General features: G+C 39.0%; 1 protein-coding gene across 1 annotated transcript in view; it reads left to right on the top strand.

The window, feature by feature from the left end:
• The window catches only part of WDR64 (WD repeat domain 64), a 121,867-nt gene that overhangs the window by 28,205 nt on the left and 72,478 nt on the right, over positions 1-21,184 (top strand). The window contains exons 6-9 of the mRNA XM_010836684.1: positions 659-873; positions 4,714-4,848; positions 15,045-15,124; positions 16,695-16,834. Coding sequence (XP_010834986.1) covers positions 659-873; positions 4,714-4,848; positions 15,045-15,124; positions 16,695-16,834 — 570 coding nt within the window. The remainder of the gene's footprint in view (positions 1-658; positions 874-4,713; positions 4,849-15,044; positions 15,125-16,694; positions 16,835-21,184) is intronic.

Here is a 21,184-nt window from a genome sequence, read left to right as displayed (position 1 = left end):
TTGTTGAATAACTGAATGAACCTGTCAATATGTTCAAGTTTTATTCATTCTATAGGAAACAAGACAGATTTAAAAATTTTAAAATACTTTTTTCTTCTCTCTTAGGTAGAAACTAAGTTCCAGGAAAGCAATGGCTATATAGCTTAGTGAACCCAGTTTGATAATACAGAGCCAGCTCGATAGATGCTTGCTGAATATTTCTGGATACATGTAGATGTTAGGATATTTTTCTCCTTGTAAAGTAATTGGGACTTTGATATTAGATTTTCCCATTACCACTCATTTTTATTTCAATGGTCTTTTAACACCTGAACTTTTTTTTTTTTTTTGCTTCCTGTTAATATTGCCTTACAAATTCAAGAAAGGAATATTCATAGTAATATATCAGAAAATCTCATTATTTATTGGGCCAAAGATAGATACCTCACACTTTTCTCCAACAAAACACCCAAAAGCACAGTGTTGGGCTCACAGCAAGTGTTCATTAACTTCTACTTAGTTAACTTTGTTTTTTTTCAAGTTCCTTTAACAGTGGGAGTATCTAAAATGAAAAACATCAGAAAAGTGAAATCTTATAAAGAATAAGAGCAATATTTAAATTTAATATGTAGATACTTAGAGCAACACAATAACATTTAAAGTGTTCTTCTATTTCTAGGAAAACTATTTTGTCATAAAACCTATGGATCATTGCCTCCTCTGTGTGTGTGTAGTGTCTCTGCCTGACCAGCTCTGCCGAGATGATATCCTCTTGGGGGACGATGGTGGTTTTGTGAGCAAATTCACAGTAAATAGTGAAGACTTTGGATTAAAGCAGGCAAAATCCAAAAAAAGATTACAGAATCAGGTCTTAGACTCAAAGAACTTCAAAAGGTAAGGATATGATATGGATATTCCAATAGTTTTAATATAGACATTGTTCAAGTATTTATATAATGAAAATAATATGCCAGACCCCATGGTAGATATTTTAAATACAAAGCTGAAAAAGAATTTCTTTTTGTTTTTTTCACCTCAAGGGACTTCCCATTATAACAGGGAAGACAGGAAAATCAGCAACTGAAATCCTTATTTCAAATGCTATTGACAGTTAAAATCTATAGATACTTGAATGAATTAAAGAGTTCAATGAAAAATTAAATCATAAAAAAGGAAAAGGTACATATGACTGTTTCCTAGTATTTAAATCTGCAAGAAGATTCTGAACATAAAAACAATGGATACAGGACTCAGATAAAAAGTTTGATAGATTTGACTATACACAAAATCAAAAGATAATATCTTGAAAATAAATAGCAAACTGGGATAAATATAAAAATATAACAGACAGTGGGTTACTAATCTTTAATAGGTATTAGAATTCAATTAAAAATAATAATTTCTCAAGATAAAAATTGGCAAAGATGATGAACAGATAATTTACAAACATACCCACACAGTAGAAATAGTCAATGAACGTTTCAAACTGATCATCAGGCAAAAATGCTAACAACAGATATCTCCAACTGATGAGATTATGGGTGATTTCTATTGTCTTGTTTATAACTGTAGTGTTTTTGAAGTTTTTAGAGTAAGGTATATATTAATTTTATTAGCAGAAAAACAGACTTTTGACTAAACACAACCTTTTTATTAATCGAAGTGCAACTTAAAGTCATATACAACTTCTCACTTACAAAATTAGAAAAGATTAAAAATGGGTACGATGCTGTGAGACAGGCATTCTCGATTACTGCTTGTGGTGAAAAAATGAATTGAATCCCTTTCTGGAAAGCAGTTTGTGCAGATGCATCAAAGATCTTAAAAAACATTTATGCATTGAGGCCTGTGATCCCCATGTGTTTAAAAATTTAAGCATGATTATCACAGCATTATTTCTAATAATGAAACATCCAGTGTCCAACAATAGGGGAATGATTAATTTAAATAAGGAACCATTTAAATAAATAATTCATGCATTATATAAATGTATAATATTATATAAATTCTATAAGTATATTAACATATTTTAAAAGTGTCTATGCATGTGTAACACATTTATATGTAAAATACATTTTTATCAGAGTCCTAAAAAATATTTAAGGCAGCAAAGGCATGCAATAAATCACAGTATAACCATATTAGAGGATGCCATGCATCCCCATTAAATTATGTTTTGAAAAATATTTAATAATATGGAAAATGTTCATAATATAATATGAAGTAAAAATACTTTTGTTTTTCTATGTACATTTGAATCTAGTTTAATTTTAAAAACGCATAGATGTCCATATGTATATATGTCCGTGTGTGTCTGTGTACTTCTATGTAGAAAGAAAAATGCTGAATGAAAATATACCCAAACATTAACAATGACTGTCTTTGGAACCTAAGAGAAGTGACTTTTATTTTCTTCTTTATGTTTTTCTACTTTCTAAATTTTGTACAAACAAAATTTTTCTTTCACAGTGAGAAAAAAAACTTAAAAATACAGGATTATATTTTGTTATTAATATAGCAAATGTTTTATACCAGAGTTAGAATATGTAATTAAAAGCTCATTTACAGCTATCGCTACAACAGAATTAAGACTAGTCCATTGCTGAAACCCTAAGAATGACATAATACTTGTCTGGCTCCATTTTCCATCTTTCATATATGAACAGTATGACATAGTTCCACCAAAGTACTAGCCTCTAATGGGAGCCTTTCCCAAAATGTGATATAGGCTGTTCTATCCATTATCAAGCACTTTATTCCTGTTATGATAGCCTCTTAGATGCCGAGACGTGAATCTTCTCTTTACTGAGATATGTGTCTGCTGTTGCTGCTGTTTAGTCACTGAGCAGTGTTTGATTCTTTGCGACTGTGGACTGTAGCTCACCAGGCTCCCTTGTCCATGGGATTTCCCAGGCAAGGATATTGGAGTGGGTCGCCATTTCATTTTTCAGAGGGTCTTCCTTACCCAGGGATCGAAAACAAGTCTCCTGCATCGGCAGATGGGTTCTTTACCATTGAGGCTCTTGGGCATGACTTAAATTATTTGAGACTGAAGTATATACGGTGGCTCAGATGGTAAAAAATCTGCCTGCAATGCGCAAGACCTGGGTTTGATCCCTGGGTTGGGAAGATCCCCTGGAGGAGGGCACGGCAACCCACCCCAGTATTCTCGCCTAGAGAATCCCCATGGACAGAGGAGCCTGGTGGACTACAGTCCATGGGGTTGCAAAGAGTTGGACATGACTAAGCGACTAAGCAGACACACACACATACACACATATATATACTTAGGTTGAGTGTTGAGGCAACAACATTGTAGAAATTTAAAAAAGTAGCCAGTATCCAGAGTTCAAAATTTAACACAATGTGACATGGAAAAAAGAAATCCCCTCTTCACTCTGTTTCATCCAATATTGTCAAACTTTCCTGCCTTGAGTTATAAACATGTTTATTTCTCAACTACAATCTAAGATACTTGATGATAAGGATTTTACAGTAATCATCTTTATGTCCTCAGTATCTAGGATTGAGGCCATAAAGCTCAACCAGTGTTTTTGACTGAGGAAACAAATACACTGGCTTCCCCGGTGGCTCAGGAGGTAAAGGAGCCACCTGCAATGCAGGAGGTGCAGGAGATACGGGTTTTATTTTTGGGAGCACGGCAACCCACTTCGGTACTCTTGCCTGGGAAGTCCCGTGGACAGAGGAGTCTGGTGGGCTACGGTCCACGGGGTCGCAAAGAGTCAGATGCAACTGAAGCGACTGAGCACAGACGTGGCACACATATGGCAGTCGCCCTAGCCTCAGCTTCACCAGTGATCTGGGATTGCAAACCTCCTTGTTCTTCAGTTTTGAATGTACTCATGGGAAATGTGAAAATGAATTGACTCGTATAAGATTTAAAATATTATGAAACAGACTCATATAAGATAAAAAATATTATAAAACAGAATTTTTTCAAAAGGGTAATGATGACAGTGGCTTCCCTGGTGGCTCAGTGGTAAAGAATCTACCTGCCAATGCAGGAAACTCAGGTTTGATCCCTGGTTTGGGAAGATCCTATGGAGAAGGAAACAGCTACCCACTCTAGTATTTTTGCCTGGGAAATTCCAGGGATAGAGGAGCTTGGGAGGTCATAGTCCACGGGTTGGCAAATGAGTTGGACATGACTTAGCGATTAAACAACAGCAACAAAAGATGATAGGGTCAATATTGGACTGAAATTCATCTAGATTAAAATTTAATTCTGAATCTATAGCTCAAAATCTGATGACAAACTTTTATTTTTTATTTTAAAATATGCGAGATGGTGAAAACGTAAACAGTTGAAAGTTGCACAATGCATGCTACTGCTGCTGCTAAGTCGCTTCAGTCGTGTCGGACTCTGTGAGACCCCATAGAGGGCAGCCCACCAGGCTCCCCCGTCCCTGGGATTCTCCAGGCAAGAACACTGGAGTGGGTTGCCATTTCCTTCTCCAGTAGATGAAAGTGAAAAGTGAAAGTGAAGTCCCTCAGTCATGTCCAACCCTCAGCGACCCCATGGACTGCAGCCCACCAAGCTCCTCCGTCCATGGGATTTTCCAGGCAAGAGTACTGGAGTGGGGTTAATACATGGAGGCTTTACTATAGCTCAGAGTTGCAATTTGGTTAAAGTAAAAGTGAAATACCAAATAGAAATTCAACATGATGTGTCTGTGAGTCTAACATAATCCCCTTTTTTCTTGTAATTCCCAGTGTTAAAAGGAAGCTACATAATGACTGGGTTATGAAAATTAGATATATTTCAGCCTTACATTGCTTTGGATCCTGCTCCTTAGACAACGTTCATTCATTAGTTTTGGAATCCTTGAAAAGAATTGAGGATAATTTGTAAGTACAATTGTTTATATATATAAACATTTTGTGACTTTCAGGTGTTTTCCTTAAACTCACGGCAGCCTTGGAGCTTTTAAATTGGTTCTTAGAAGAATCAGATGTTAAATATTCCATTTGTTCAACAAGATTAATTAGATTTTCCAGAAGGCAGTTGAAGTTACACAAATATGAACATGATTTCTCTTTTCTTTGAAGCAATTCTGCTCATTTGTTGTTTATTGCTATATTCTATTAAAATAAATCAATGTTGATATAGCTATTTTTTCCAAACATAATTCTATTGGTAAAACTTTATACTTTAAAAATCATTCTTATAGGTCAATTGACTAGCCAATTACCTATGAGTATCTGTAGCACAATCATCATGTTTCATGTTTAATAAATACACAAAATGGCTCTCTTATAGACAGGTGAGTTTGAATAGTGTATAATCTTAGTTACTCCCTAGTTAGATATTTATTAATAGTTATATTGATGTACAGCAAGGTTATACTAATATATAGTAACTATAAAACAGCCATTGTATTTTTTAAAGAGAGATATATCCTACAGCATGTATAACCCTCAAAAACATTATGTAGGTGACAGAAGCCAGACACAAAAGTGCATATGAAGAATTCCATTTAAAGGAAATGCCCAGAAAAGACAAATTGGTGGAAATAGAAAGTAGTAGACTACTGGATGCCCGGGAGCAGGGGGAAGCAGGGATCCCAAGTGGGCACGAGAGAACTTTCTGGGATTAGGGACGGCTAAAGAAGAAAGTGTGATCACATGATCATATCAATAGATGCATAAAAAGCACCTGACAAAATCCAACACCCATTCCTGATAAAAACTCTCAATCTGGACATAGTCATTATACAAGTTTTAGAGAAACAACTCAAAATGGATCATATACCCAAAGATAAAATGCAAAACTATAAATCTCCTAGAAGAAAATCCAGATGACTTTGGGTTTGGCAATAACATTTAAGATACAACTGCATGAAAGAAATCATTGGCAAACTGGACTTCATTCAAATTAAAAATTCTGTTTTGAAAAAGACACCATCAAGAGAACAAGAAGACAGGCCCTAGATTAGGAGAAAATATTTGCAAAACATATATGTGATAAAGGACAGTTATCCAAAATATACAAAGAACTCTTATAATACAACAATAAAGCAATCTGATTGAACAATAAGCAAAAGATCTGAGCAGACACATTACCAAAGAAGGTATAGAGATGGCAATAAGTACATGAAAAGATGTTTCACATCCTACATCACTAGAGAAATGCAAACTAAAGTCACAATGAGATATCATTACACACCTCTAGTGCCCAACATCCAAAACATTGCCATCAAACGCTGGCAAGAATGTGGGACGACAGGAGCTCTCATCCAGTGCTGCTGGGAATGTAAAAGGAGCACAGCCACCTTGGAAGATAGTTGGGCAGTATTACTGATCACCCTCCCTAAAACTCTATTCTCTTGGCTTCTGGGAAGCCAGAGTTTTCTCCCAGAATCTTATGTTTGTTCTTTTCCCTTGTGATTTCTCTTTTTGCATCTGCTATTTTTGTGGTGGCATTCTCCAGAGTTTTGTCCTTAACCAACCTTAATAGTCACTTTCTATGCAAAATCTTGGGCTATTTTCCTCTATCCCAATATATTAATACCTGTATACTGATGAAACCCAAGCTGTCTTGAAACTAGACTTACTTATACCTGCTCACCATGTCCACCTAGATATCTCATAGCCCCTTAAATGTATTGTTCATAGCTAAATTTTACTTCCCTCACCTTTTAATCTATGCCTTTTATAGCATTTTAACTTTTCTTAGTAGCACTGAAATGATGCACCTCAGAATGGGACTTGAGCCCACGTGGTGGGACTCGAACTCAGGCTAAAGCCAGACTGGGACCTGAACTCAACGATTTTTTAATTAGAATCACTCACCTGGTGTCAGGACTTACTGTGGCTCAGGTTCTTTGTGCCTAAGTACAGAAGGAATTGAGTGAGAGGCAAAGTGATAGGCAAGAAGTAGATTCACTAACATAGGACATTTGTGAGAAATGCAATCAGGCTGGCGGGATTCTGCCCTGAGGATTAAGTGCACTACATTTTTATAATCAAAGGAAAGTGAGGGAGGGGGAAAAGACTGCCTTCTTCCTCATTCTTCAAGTAGATGCCAGGCTTGCATCACTAGCTCCTCATTCCTATTGGGCAGGAGAGTGTCTGACGGTATGAGGTCAAACTAGGACTGTCATAGTGCTTATTCAAATCAGCTGAAAGGTGGTAACATTTTTTTCTTTCACTTAATGACTCGGGGCATATCTCATGCTTTATAGTTAAGCAGGCCTGCTTCATTCCATGATCTGATAGCTTTTTGCTGCTGCTGCTGCTGCTAAGTCACTTCAGTCGTGTGACTGAACTCTGTGCGACCCCATAGACAGCAGCCCACCAGGCTCTCTCGTCCCTGGGATTCTCCAGGCAACAACACTGGAGGGGGTTGCCATTTCCTTCTCCAATGCATGAAAGTGAAAAGTGAAAGTGAAGTCGCTCAGTCGTGTCCGACTCTTAGCGACCCCATGGCCTGCAGCCTTCCAGGCTCCTCCATCCATTTTTGAGTGATCATTAAATTACAGGGGTCTCCCATCTATCAGGACAAGTTGTACTTGGTCTGAGTTTACAGCATAATTTCTTTGTAATCTCTCTGTGTGTTAGTTGCTTAGTCATGTCTGACTCTTTGGGACCTCATGGACTGTAGCCAGCCAGGCTCTTCTGTTCATGGAATTCTCCAGGCAAGAATACTGGAGTGGGTTGCCATTCCCTTCTCCAGGGGGGATCTTCCCAACCCAGGGATTGAACCCGAGTCTCCTGCATTGCAGGCAGATTCTTTACCATTTGAGCCACCAGAGAAGCACAGCTGTTTCTTCATCTAATACAAAATCACTTGTTAAGAAGGGTCTCCCATACATTAATTCATAGGGACTGCATCTTAGCTTTTCTTTGGGGGCTGCCCTTGTTCTCATTAGAGTAATTGGTAATATTTGGACTCAGTTTTCCTGAGTCTCTCAGCGTAATTTGGCTATACTTCACTTCCAAGTATCATTCATTTTTTCCACTTTCCCTGAGGATTGGGGTCTCTATGCTGTATGAAGGGAGGACTTTCCCCCAGGGTTTTAGCTACTTGCTGGGGCATTTTAGAGGTAAATTTAGAGGTATCACTTTGTATAGATTGAGGTAATCCTCAATAGATAATAGGGATTATCTCCTTAAGCAAGTGTTTTGTTACCTCTGAGGCCTGTTCTCTCTGTGTGGGAAAAACCTCTACCCATCCAGTGAATGTCTACCACTACCAATAAATATTTGTATCATCTGGACTTGGGTATGTGAGTCATGATAGTATAAGGATTAGACACAATAGAGTAGATGGATTCCATTGCTTCATTAACAGTCCTTAGATCTTGTACAAATTGATACTCCCTAGTTGGTTTGAAAATGTGTTCCTGGTGGCTCAGTTGGTAAAGAATCCACCTGCAATGCGGGAGACCTGAGTTCAATCCCTGGGTTGGAAAGATCCTCTGGAGGAGGGCATGGCAATCCATTCTAGTATCCATGCCTTGAGAATCCCTGTGGACAGAGGAACCTGGAGGGCTACAGTCCATGGGATCACAAAGAGTTGGACAAGACCAATCGACTTTCACTTTCAATATTGGCATATTACATGGTAACTGACCGAGTACCATCAATCCATCCAAGTTATTCCTTTACTAAGGGAAAAGATTCCTCTCTGTGTCTCTGATTTTAGGGGGTATTGCTTTTTGCAGGGATATTCCTGCCTAGGTCTTAACTTAATAACCACTGGCTGGATATCTTTGGTCAAGCCTGGAATCTCGATACTCCACACTCCAGGGTGTACTAAGGGTTCCATATCAGCTTCAATCTGTTCCTTTTCGCTTTCCGTTAGAACCATTTGGCAATGAGGGTGATCTCCTTGCTCCTCCAGAAACAGAGTGGTCCCTAATTTAGTTAGTAAATCTCTCCCTGTTAAAGGGATGGGACAATCAGGCACAAACTGAAAGCAATGTGAAAACAATTGGCCATTGATGTTTCACAGAAGGGGTTCCAGGAAACCATGCCCTTGTCTCCTCCCTGACACTCTGTTGTTGTTTAGTTGCTAAGTCATGTCTGACTCTTGCAAGCCCATGGACTATAGCCTGTCAGGCTCCTCTGTCCATGGAATTTCCCAGGCAAGAACACTGGAGTGAGTTGCCATTTCTGATCTTCCTGAGCCAGGGATCAAACTCAAGTCCCTGCACTAGTAGGTGAATTCTTCTTTTACCACTGAGCCACCAGGGAGGCCCTGACACTCCGTTACATATTCCTTAGGATTGCTAAGGTTTCCAACCCTTTGGGTTATTATGGAGAAGGTTGCAACAGTGTTTACAAGAAATTCTATCAAGTGGCCCACCACATCAATGATCACTCATGGCTCAACATTAGCTATGTAGATAGTATCTCTAGGCAGAGAAGCTTTCAGCCTTGAGCCCTGTCAGTCTTCTGATTTTGAAACCATTAGTGGTCCTCAGTGGTCACTCTCTGGCATCTGGGACATTCCCTCTTCCAGTGCTCTGGCTGTTTGCAAAGGCATGTTGATTGCCATCCTCCCTCCAATGCCCCCTTTGTCCACACAGAGGACACTGGCCTTGTATGGGTACCCATGGACCCCGTGGTCCACTAGGGACAGGCTGGCTCACCGAAGTCAGCCTCCCAGTTGGTGGTCTCTGAGCAGACGAAGTCACTGCAAGCATTTGGACCCTTAGTACATTTCTTTGGGTGCGTTCAGCCTTTTTGGCAATATCCCCATTATTGAAAGCTGAATAAGCCAATTGGAGCAAATCACTCATTGGAGTTTGAGGACCAGCAGTAGCTTTCTGAATTTTGCACCTGATATCTGGGGCAGACCGGGCTATCAAATGCATAGCCAAAAGGGTCTGTCCTTTGGAGGAGAAGGGATCTACATCTCTGTACTTCCTAAGCCTCTTCTAGTCTCCCTTGGAAAACTGTAGGATGTTCATCCTGCCCTGTTGGACCTCTTTTACTTTTTCATAATTAACAGGTTTTACTCTAAGTTTATTTGTGTGTTTTGTGTGTGTGTGTGTGTGTGCACGTGTGCATGTGCGCATTCTAAGTTGCTTTCGTGATGTCCGACTCTTTGCAACCTAATGGACTGTGGCCCTCCAGGCTTCTCCGTCCATGGGGTTCTCCAGGCAAGAATACTGGAGTGGGTTGCCATGCCCTCCTCCAGGGGATCTTCCTAAAGCAGGGATCAAACCCATGTCTCATGTCTCTTGCATTGGCAGGTGGGTTCTTTACCACTAGCACCACCTGGGAAGCCCAAGTTTCTTCATATCTTCTATTAACCAGTTAATCATATGGTCCTATCTCTATCAATAGAATTTGCCTGGTAATCCATTGTGAGTCTGTCTCAGGGATAGTGTCACTCCCTGCCTGGTGGTAGACCCTGCATGGGTCTACTGGACTCGGGCTGCCAGGTGGTCTGCAAGGGCTCTGGCCACCAGTATTGTTCGCTGCTTTTCCTTGAGTGTGCAACAGCAGGATAGTAAGATCTGTAAATCTCCTCAGGTGAGATCAAAAGTTCTCACTAGTTGGGTAAACCCCTTTGTAAAAGCTCAGGATCCTCAGATAAACTTCTCAACTTGTCCTCTGCCATACTTAGATCAGACATTGCGAAAGGTACATGGACCTCTTTCTGTTCCCTGATTTCTATCAGGGCCTTCTCTCAGAGGCAAAACTGAAGGGGCAGTTGGTTGGTAACTTATAATCGCTGTGAGTGCAAGCTGGGCTAAGGATGGGCCCTTTGAGTACCTCAGGGTACAAAGAAGAGGTTCCTGAATATGAGGGGAGGCACCTCTTTTCATCTCTAGCTACTCCCCCTGGGGTAATAGCCTTAGCTGGAGGAGAGGCTTCAGCCAGCAGGGTGGCCTCTGAGGTTAGTACCCTGGCTTCCCCTGGGGCAATCGCTCCTCCCAGCGGTCAGGGAGTAGCTCCTACTGAAAAAGCGGCTCCTAACTGCAATATAGTATAACTCAGGGACCCATTGAGTGTCACTTTTCTTGGCTTCCTAACTCATATTGTAGGTTGTTGTTGGTGGTGGTTTAGTCACTAAGTCATGTCTGACTCTTGTGACCCCATGGACTGTAGCCCGCCAGGCTCCTCTGTCCATGGGATTTCCCAGGCAAGAATACTGGAGTGGGTAGCCATTTTCTTCTCCAGGATATCTTCCTGATCCAGGGATCATACTTGTGTCTCTTGTGTCTTCTGCATTGTAGGCAGATTCTTTACCACTGAGCCACCAGGGAAGCCCATATGGTAGGTTATGTACCTAATAAATATTTTTCTTTTTAATTTCTGTTGTCTGAATATTTCCCAATCCTGGAGGATATGGCCCAGAGGGGTAACTTGTTGGGATTGATGCAGTCTGATTCATTTCAGACCCAAACCTGAGGAGATGTCTTTAACTCCCATGCTATCCAAAATTCCATTCAAGTCAAAATCCATCCATAATTTGGTCAAGGATTGCCCTTATGATTTTAGATGCTATCCCTTCTGAGGTATTTTTCCAACCAGGTGTTAGTACCTGAAAAGTTGCTGAAAGGGAATAGAACAGAAGTTATCCCCAGTGCTGTCCATGATGAGTGGGAGTTGCTCTGGCTGCAAGCTGGGAATAAAGTGTCAACACTTGTAAGGATCAGTCAGAGGGGAGTAAAATAAGAAGTTCATCTTGGTGGTCACACAGGTGTTCTGGGGTTAACAAAAGAAAGAAATATAGCAGGAGTGATTAAGAATGTAGGAGCAAAAACTCAGAGTCAAAGAGTACAGAGATTAATAGTTCTGTCTTGGACCTGCTGCTGGATGTGCATAAGCATACAGGGTTGACCCACCAGTCAAAATTAGCAGACATTGGCAGAGCATCCTCCCCAGTACACCTGGCTCATGGTGTCCTACTGGCCCCTTTAGGACTGAGAGCTAACTCTCGTGTTTTCTTCCCTTACCACTGTCCTTTCGTGACTTGACAGCTGAAACTGTGCACCTCAGTTTGGGACTTGAACCTTTTAGCTGAGATCACACACCTGGTTTCAGGACTTAATGAAGCTCAGGTTCTTGATGTCTCATCACAGAAAAATTTCAGTGAGAGACAAAGTGATAGGTAAGAAATAGATTTGGAGAGAAACATACTCCATAGACAGTGTAGGCCGTCTCAGAAGGAGAGAGAAAGGCTTTGAAATATGGTTTGGTTAATAATTTCATAGACTAATGAGTGAGAGGATTATTCCAACTATTTTGGGGACAGGGCAGAAATTTTCAGAAATTGGGCCTCTGCCCACTTTTTGATCTTTGATGGTAGTACTTGGAACTATCATGGCGCCCGTGAGTGTGTCATTTAACTTGCTGGTGTACAGTGAGTGTATACTGAGGCTCAAGGTCTAGCAGAAGTTGACTAGCTTGCCATCTTGAAAAGTGTTAGTTGCTCAGTTGTGTCCGACTCTGTGATCCCAGGGACTGTAGCCTGCCCAGCTACATGGTTGCTGTCCATGGTTCTCCAGACAAGAATATTGAAGTGGGTAGCTCTTCCTCCTCCAGGGGATATTCCTGACTCAGGGATCAAACCTAGGTTTCCTGCATTGCAGCCAGATTCTTGAACATCTGAGGATCTATTTAATTCTAATCAGTCTATGTCGTGTTTTCAGGCTACATCATTTTTTAAACGTTTGTGCCATGCCCCCTTCCCTCCTATTTCAGCACCATGATCCATCAAATCATTCTGGGCAAAAATTTAGCAACCCCACATAATTCCTTTTCCCCTCAACTTTCACAAATAATCAATCACAAATTTGTCTATATCGCCTTATAAATTCTTGTTGAATCGCTTGTCTTCTGTATTTCTGTTGCCCTAGGCTCTCCTCTCCAATTAGCCTCTTGTCTCAGTACTCTTCCAAGAATTCCTGTAGACATGATGTCCAACCATCAGATTTCATTTCCATGTTCTCTCATTGACTCTGTGATTGTGTTCTGAGAACTCTACAGCTTGTGTTTAATTCATATCTATTTCTTTTATAACCCAAATCCACAATTGGGCACTTACAAAGAAAATTTATTCTTACCTGAAGTTTAAGGTGATAATTGCAATCCAAGGTGCTTCTGGGTATAGTCCCTTAGGTTCATTATCTCAAAGATAGCCCTCAAATACCAGCTATATATAATAAATTATGCTTTATAAGGCCCAGTTTTTGGAAAGAGCCCCATTTAAAGAAATGTAGTCCAGTGGGCAAAAATAATTAAAAAGAAACTACAATATATTTTAAAATTACAAATGCAAGTATCCCTTGACTTGCAGTATCATTTCTAAGAACTTATAGAAAAATGACACTTTTACAAGACTGCTCATTGCAATATTATTTGTAATCACAAAAAATCTGACAGTCTGATGTTCCTCAGATTAAAGGATTTAGTCATTCAAGGGAATACTGTATGACAATTTTAAAAAGAATAAGAAAGTTTTTTAATGTACATATTTGGAAAGATCTTCAAGATTTATTATTAAGTGGAAAATCAAGGAACAGAATAGTATATACTACCATTTTATTTATGAACAAAGAAAAGGAAAGGAAACATACAAGACAAGAGTAGACTAAGGTCAGGTGCTTTATGCCTAAGGGAAAATAACATGGTACCAGACTAGAAAATAACACAAAAGGCTTAATGTAGTTGGTGGGGGCAGGAGGGTGGAGTCTAGGAAAGGCCTTTCAGAGAAATTAATATTCAAGCAGACACCTGCATCTGTCTGTAATGAGGGAGACCTGGGTTCGATTTCTGGGTTGGGAAGATCCCTGGAGGAGGGCATGGCAACCCACTCCAGTATTCTTGCCAGAAGAATCCCCATGGACACAGGAGCTTGGTGAGTTTGCAAAGGAGTCCATGGGTTTGCAAAGAGTCAGACATGACTGACCAACTAAGCACAGCACATACACCTGGAGGAGGGTGGTTGCTAGTGTGGCTACAATCCAGGGGAGAAACATCTTTGGCCTGTGCAGAAGCTCTTGAGGAGGAAGAGAGTTCAGTGAGGCCAGAAAGGAGGCTGAAGAGATTACAAGGCTGGATCAAAGCGAGGAAGAAGGTGAAAGATGACAGGGACCACCCAGCGCCACCTAAGCCATGTGGGCCAAGTGATGGAACCTGGTATTCCTGAGAGCATCAGGAATCCACTGGAGAAAAGTGATGTGATCCAATTCATGTTTTAGAAAGGTCACTTTGGCTGCAACTTAACGGGATTTGGAGTGGGATTGGGGAAAGAGGAATAGAAAATAGTGGAAGCTGAGAAATTAATTTATTGCAGTAGTTCTGGTGAGAGGGGATGGAGAGTTGAATCAGGATATTATTTATTTTTAACGTATTTATTCATTTTTGGCTGCATGTGGACTTTCTCTTGTTGCAGTAGGCAGAGGCTACTCTGTTGTGGTGTGTGGGCTTCTCACTGCAGTGGCTTCTCTTGCTGGGAGCACAGGCTCTAGGATCTGTGGGCCCAGAAGTTGTGGTGCATGGGCTTTGTAGCCTCATGGTATGTGGGATCTTCTGGACTACAGGTCGAACTCATGTCCCCTGCATTGCAAGGTGGATTCTTAACCACTGGACCAAAGGGAAGCCCAAAGCAAGATATTATGATGGAAATGGGAAGAAGTGGTCAATTTCCTGTCTATTTAGGAGGTAAAATCAACAAGACTTGACAGAATGTTGGATGTGGGTAATGAGAGAGGGAGAAATGTCCAAACACATTCCTGCCATTTTGTTCTACGAAAAAGACTCATTGAGCTGAACAATGTATTTTCTGGCTTAAGAGGTGATATATCTGTCCATTCTTAACACTAGCACAACCTCAGCTCCAGGGCAGAGGAATGGATTTCTTTTTAAACAGAAACAATGCAAATGCTGTATTAATATCATATCATAGAATAAATAGATTCTGTGGGTCAGTGAGAATTTAATCATTACTTACAATTTTTTTTTCCTGTGGGTAAATAGATTCACAATGACTTAGAGATGAACTTCTTGAACATTATTTATAAGTTGGAATTAACTTTAGAAAGAAAAATAAACAAGTTTTACATTTAGCTTGTGTTTTGCAGGCCTGTCAGAGAGTTTTCCATGCCAAGAGGAGCAAACACTTTCTGTTACTGTATAAAAGCAAACGTGATTGTCACTGGAGGTAAGAGGACAGTCCACGTTACACAGGGATTTTCTACTTTGCAAATGGTGCTCTCCTTAATTAGCACAGTTACAGAGTTTTCACACAGCTATTGCATTTTACTGCTAATAAGACCTTTTAGAGAATTTTTAAGTTTGTATAAAGTCAAATCTGTCATTCTTTTTCTTTGCGTCTTTTTGGTGTGGTGGCACACTTAGAAAGGCCCTCCCTAGCCTGAGACTGTGTGAAACAAATTCTCCTATATTTACTACAAATTTGTTTGTTTTACAGTTTACCTTTAATCTCTCTAGAATGTTTCATTGTGTGAGAGCATGAATTCCTAGCCTGGGGCCCATGTGTGGACTTTAAGGGAGTCCTATAGCCCCTTAGGCTGAATAACTGTGTCCACGTGCATAGTTTTCCGGAAAGAGAGTCCAAAATTTTATCAAATCCTCAAAGGAGTCCTTGACAAAAAGATCAAAAGCCAATGGTTTAGCATTAACAGAGAAGTGGACTAACGATAGAGTGCTTAAAACTACCAACATTTAAGGGCTCAGATTATCTGCTGAGAGTAACAGGAAAGATGACAAATACAAGAAACTTGAGGAGAAAGATGGGACGACTGAGCTATCCTGCTGGCCTGACTCTTTATCTGTCAAGCTGGGATATGAAGCCTGTGATGGCTTTCAGCCTGGGCTTTGGAGTCAGACTGTCTAGGAACAAATACTAGTTTTTTCACTAGCAAGCCTTGGATAGGTTATTCAACTCCTCTAAGTTTCAATCTCAGGCTTCCCAAGTGGTGCAGTGGTAAAGAATCCACCTGCCAATGCAGAAGACTCAAGAGACACAGGTTTGATACCTGGGCTGGGAAGATCTCCTGGAGTAGGAAATGACAACCCACACCAGTATTATTGCCTGGGAAATTCCATGAACAGAGGAGCCAGGCAGGCTACAGTCCACGGGGTTGCAAACAGTCAGACACAACTGAGCGACTGAGCATGCACGCACAATACATTAATGCATAAATGAGTAGGGACATGTTAAATCAAGAAAAGAACTCATAGAATATTTATGAGAATTCAAATTTATATATGTAAATACAGTGGTTACAAAACAGCCTTGACAAGAAGAAGCAGATCCAAAGCAAGTCAATCATAGCATCCTGGAAGAAACAGACTGTGATTTGATATTAGAAGAAAGATAGTGAGAGTCACTCAGTCGTGTCCAGCTCTTTGTGACCCCATAGGCTATACAGTCCATGGAATTCTCCAGGCTAGAATACTGGAGTGGGTAGCTTTTCCCTTCTCCAAGGGATCTTCCCCACCCAGAGATAGAACCCAGGTCTCCCGCATTGCAGACGGATTCTTTACCAGCTGAGCCACAAGGGAAACCCAAGAATACTAGAGTGGGTAGCCTATCCCATCTCCATCAGATCTTCCTGACCCAGGAATCAAACTGGGGTCTCCTGATTGCGTGAGGATTCTTTACCAGCTGAGCTATTAGGATATGATTAAAGTTGAGAAAGACTCTTTAAACTGTGACCATCTGCATCCCTGAGAACATAAACAGTCTTCACATGTCCTTCTTTCAGGAGATGATAAAGTGCTCCGGTTGTGGCACCCCAACATCAGCACCAAGCCAGTGGGGAAACTTGTGGGGCACATGTTCAGTATCACCGAGATCGTGACAAATGAGAAAGAGCAACATGTTATCAGCCTTTCTTCTGCAAAGGTAACCAAAAGAAAACAACAAAAATGAAACAGAACAATTTTTTCCCTTAAAGTCAACTATTGGAAAATATAGGATGCATACAGTTTTTCACTGAAATAGCTGATAGTCAAAGAGAAAAACATTGTTAATATGGATAAGAAAATAAGAAGTCCTTGTTCTTTGTTTCTATTGATATCAACATAAGAAAGAACATATGTTTAAAGGCAAGAGTAAAAGGAATATAACACTGGGAAGAGAGCCATTATTCTCAATAGTAAAACATAATATGGCCCTTCTGTGATCATTAAAGACAGGAAAAATAAGGATTTCTAGACACAGAAAACAAACTTATGGTTACCAAAGGGGCAAGTGGGTGGGAGACAGATAAATTAGGAGTTTTGGATTAGATAAACAACTATTAGATAAACAAAATAAAGGTCCTACTGTGTAGCACAGAGAAGGAAATGGCAACCCTCTCCAGCATCCTTGCCTGGAGAATCCCTGGACAGAGGAGCCTGGCGGGCTGCAGTCCATGGGGTCGCAAGAGTTGGACACGACTGAGTGCCTAGACCACCACCACTGTACAGCACAGGGAACTATATCAATATCCTGTGATAAACCATAATGGAAAAAAGATGAAAATCAGTATATATATTTGTATAACTGAATCACTTTTCTCTACACCAGGAACTAACATAACATTGCAAATCAACCATACTTCAATTTTTAAAAAAGCAAAGAAAGAAAAAAGTATTTCTGTTGTTGTTGCTATCACTACACAGTGTTTTAAATGTTCTAAACAAAGTAATAAAAAAGAAAAAATGACATGACTATTAGAAATGAGGTGACTGCATATTTGCAAATAATGTGATTGCTGGAAAAACTCAAGAAAACCAGCTTAAAGTTTTAGAACAGGTAAATTCAGTAAAGTGGGTAGTTATATTCATGATTGCAATTTATAAAAATAAATTTCTGTGTAAGAATAGAAACCAGTTAGGAAAAAATGGTCAAATGGATAGCATTCACAAGAGCAAAATTGTATGAAATGCCTAGAAATAATCTTAACAAACAATATTCACTATTAATGTTAAGATAACTATGAAGTTCTGAGGTACATTTATTTAAGAACATGAATGTAGGGACTTTCCTAAATGAGAGTATAGTACTGTAAAAGATATTCTGCATCAAATAAAGCTATGTATATTTAATGCTATTTAGGATTATTTAGGAGCTTCCCAGGTGGTTCTAGTGGTAAAGAACACACCTGCCAGTGCAGGAGATATAAGAGACATGTATTAAATCCCTGGGTCAGGAAGATCCCCTAGAGGAGGGCATGGCAACCCACTCCAGTATTCTTTCCTGGAGAATCCGATGGATAGAAGAGCCTGGTGGGCTGCAGGCCATAGAGTCACAGTCGGACATGACTGAAGCGACTTAGCACAGACAGGAAAGGATTATTTAGACCTCAGTTTGCCAAATCTAAAGTTACTATAAAAGTGTTGACATACAAAAATATCCTAGAAACTTTAGAAAATAAGATTACAAGATAACACTTTCCCTATCAGATATTAAAACATTTAATAAAGCCTCAATAAATAAAACAGAACAGCAGTCAATGCAGCAATAGACACATCTATGAAACAAAAGAAGATTCACACATAAGTGTGAATGGGAATTTCATATATGATACAAGTAGCATTTTAAGTTTATGAGCAAAAGATGGTTTGTTCATTAAATGTTGGGAAAACTGATTAACCATATTAGGAAAAAATAAGTAATCAAATCATTACTTCATAATTACCAATGAAATACATTCCATATGGATTAAATATTTTAAATGTAAAACATAAAACCATAGTAGTTGTAAAATTTTCAGGAAGAAAACACAGGTGAATATTCATATAGCCATCAGGTAATTCCTATGTGTAACGTCTACAACTAAAGAAAAAAAAAGTGACTACATGAATATTCAAACTGTAATTATTATAAAGGCTGTCATTTATCAAATGCTTACCAAGAGTCAGGCACTATCCTCATTATTTTACATCACAACTTATTTGATGCTGGTAACAATCCTGTAATTATCCCAATTTTGCACATGTAAAGAAAAATGACATCTGTATACGTGCATTAAATAAATGTAGCCAATCTTGTGTCTATCCTGACCCCAAACAACCTTCTTATCTGCATAGAAAAGGTTAAGACAGATAACAGAGGGGGGAGCGTGTAATGTAAATGACATAAACTGGAATAATATTCTTATACAAATAAAAAAAACTTTAACAAATCAGTAGGAAAATAGGATGAAGGAAGGAGAAGGGAAAGAATACAGGCATGTTTACATAGTGCTGCCAGGGGTAAAGGTGGCAAAAATTTGGGGGGCATTTATTCTAATAAAATAATCAGAAAAGTGCCCGGAGACCAATGTAAAAGGATGTTTATGGTGCTATTGCTTATATAGGTTTAAAAAAGAAAAAAGAAAAGGAATAAAAAGGAAAATAAAAAGGAAAGCTAAGGGATAGAGAGTGAGAAATTCAGTTTCTAAAAATAAAGCTTTTATTCAGTAATTTATTTTCCCTAAGTTTTATTGAGATATAATTGATATATAACACTGTATGAGATTAACATTAATATATCATTAAGCATAATGATCTGACTTATATTCAGCATGAAATGATTATTACCACAGTTGGTTTAATGAACATTCATTATCTAATACTGAAACCAAAAATTGAAAAAAATGCTCTTAAAAAAACTTTGTAATGAAAATACTTAGGATTTATTCTCTTAGCAACTTTCATATATGTCATACATCAGTGTTAGCTATAGTTATCATGTTATACATTACACCCCTAGTACTTATATATCTTCTAAATGGAAGTTTGTATCATTTGACCACTTTTCTCTAATTCCTCCTCCCCTTAAATCAGCAATTTATGATATCTCTTTTTATATCATAGAAATTGTCACATAGACTTTCAACATCATATGGATGAATATTGATATGAGAATGTATATACAATATATTATGCAAAATATAATAAAATAGCATGTAAGATATTAACCCATTTTTAATATATGTGTCTATCATATATTATCAGGGATGATAGTGATTATGTGGGTAGCAAGGTTGTGGATGGATTTAATTTTTTTTCCCTTTTTGTGTTTTTTTTTCTTGTATTTATATCTTTTTAACAAAAAATATACATTGCTTTTATAATAAGACTATTTTTAATTTTAATTTTTTATTTTTTTTCTTTTCCTTGTGCATTTTAAAATATAAATTTGTTTATTTTAATTGGAGGTTAATTACTTTACAATATGGTATTGGTTTTGTCATACATCAACATGAATCCACCACAGGTATACCTGTGTTCCCCATCCTGAACCCCCCTCCCTCCTCTGTCCCCGTACCATCCCTCTGGGGCGTCCCAGTGCACCAGCCCCAAGCATCCAGTATCATGCATCAAACCTGGACTGGCGATTCGTTTCATACATGATATTATACATGTTTCAATGCCATTCTCCCAAATCATCCCACCCTCTCCCTCTCCCACAGAGTCCAAAAGACTGTTCTATACATCTGTGTCTCTGTTGCTGTCTCGTATACAGGGTTATCGTTACCATCTTTCTAAATTCCATATATATGCATTAGTATACTGTATTGGTGTTTTTCTTTCTGGCTTACTTCACTCTGTATAATTGGCTCCAGTTTCATTCACCTCATTAGAACTGATTCAAATGTATTCTTTTTAATGGCTGAGTAACACTCCATTGTGTATATGTACCACAGCTTTCTTATCCATTCATCTGCTGATGGACATCTAGATTGCTTCCATGTCCTGGCTATTATAAACACTGCCACGATGAACATTGGGGTACATGTGTCTCTTTCAATTCTGGTCTTCTCGGTGTATATGCCCAGCAGTGGGATTGCTGGGTCATAAGGCAGTTCTATTTCCAGTTTTTTAAGGAATTTCCACACTGCTCTCCATAGTGGCTGTACTAGTTTGCATTCCCACCAACAGTGTAAGAGGGTTCCCTTTTCTCCACACCCTCTCCAGCATTTATTGCTTGTAGACTTTTGGATTGCAGCCATTCTGACTGGCATGAAATGGTACCTCATTGTGGTTTTGATTTGCACTTCTCTGACAATGAGTGATGTTGAGCATCTTTTCATGTGTTTGTTAGCCATCTGTATGTCTTCTTTGGAGAAATGTCTATTTAGTTCTTTGGCCCATTTTTTGATTGGGTCATTTATTTTTCTGGAATTGAGCTGCAGGAGTTGCTTGTATATTTTTGAGATTAGTTGTTTGTCAGTTGCTTCATTTGCTATTATTTTCTCCCATTCTGAAGGCTGTCTTTTCACCT

Source organism: Bison bison, unplaced genomic scaffold (assembly GCF_000754665.1).
Source record: "Bison bison bison isolate TAMUID 2011002044 unplaced genomic scaffold, Bison_UMD1.0 scf7180017864064, whole genome shotgun sequence".
Lineage (NCBI taxonomy): Eukaryota > Metazoa > Chordata > Mammalia > Artiodactyla > Bovidae > Bison > Bison bison.
The sequence above is the reverse complement of the archived record's forward strand: the minus strand, read 5'-3'. Positions and strand labels throughout refer to the sequence as shown.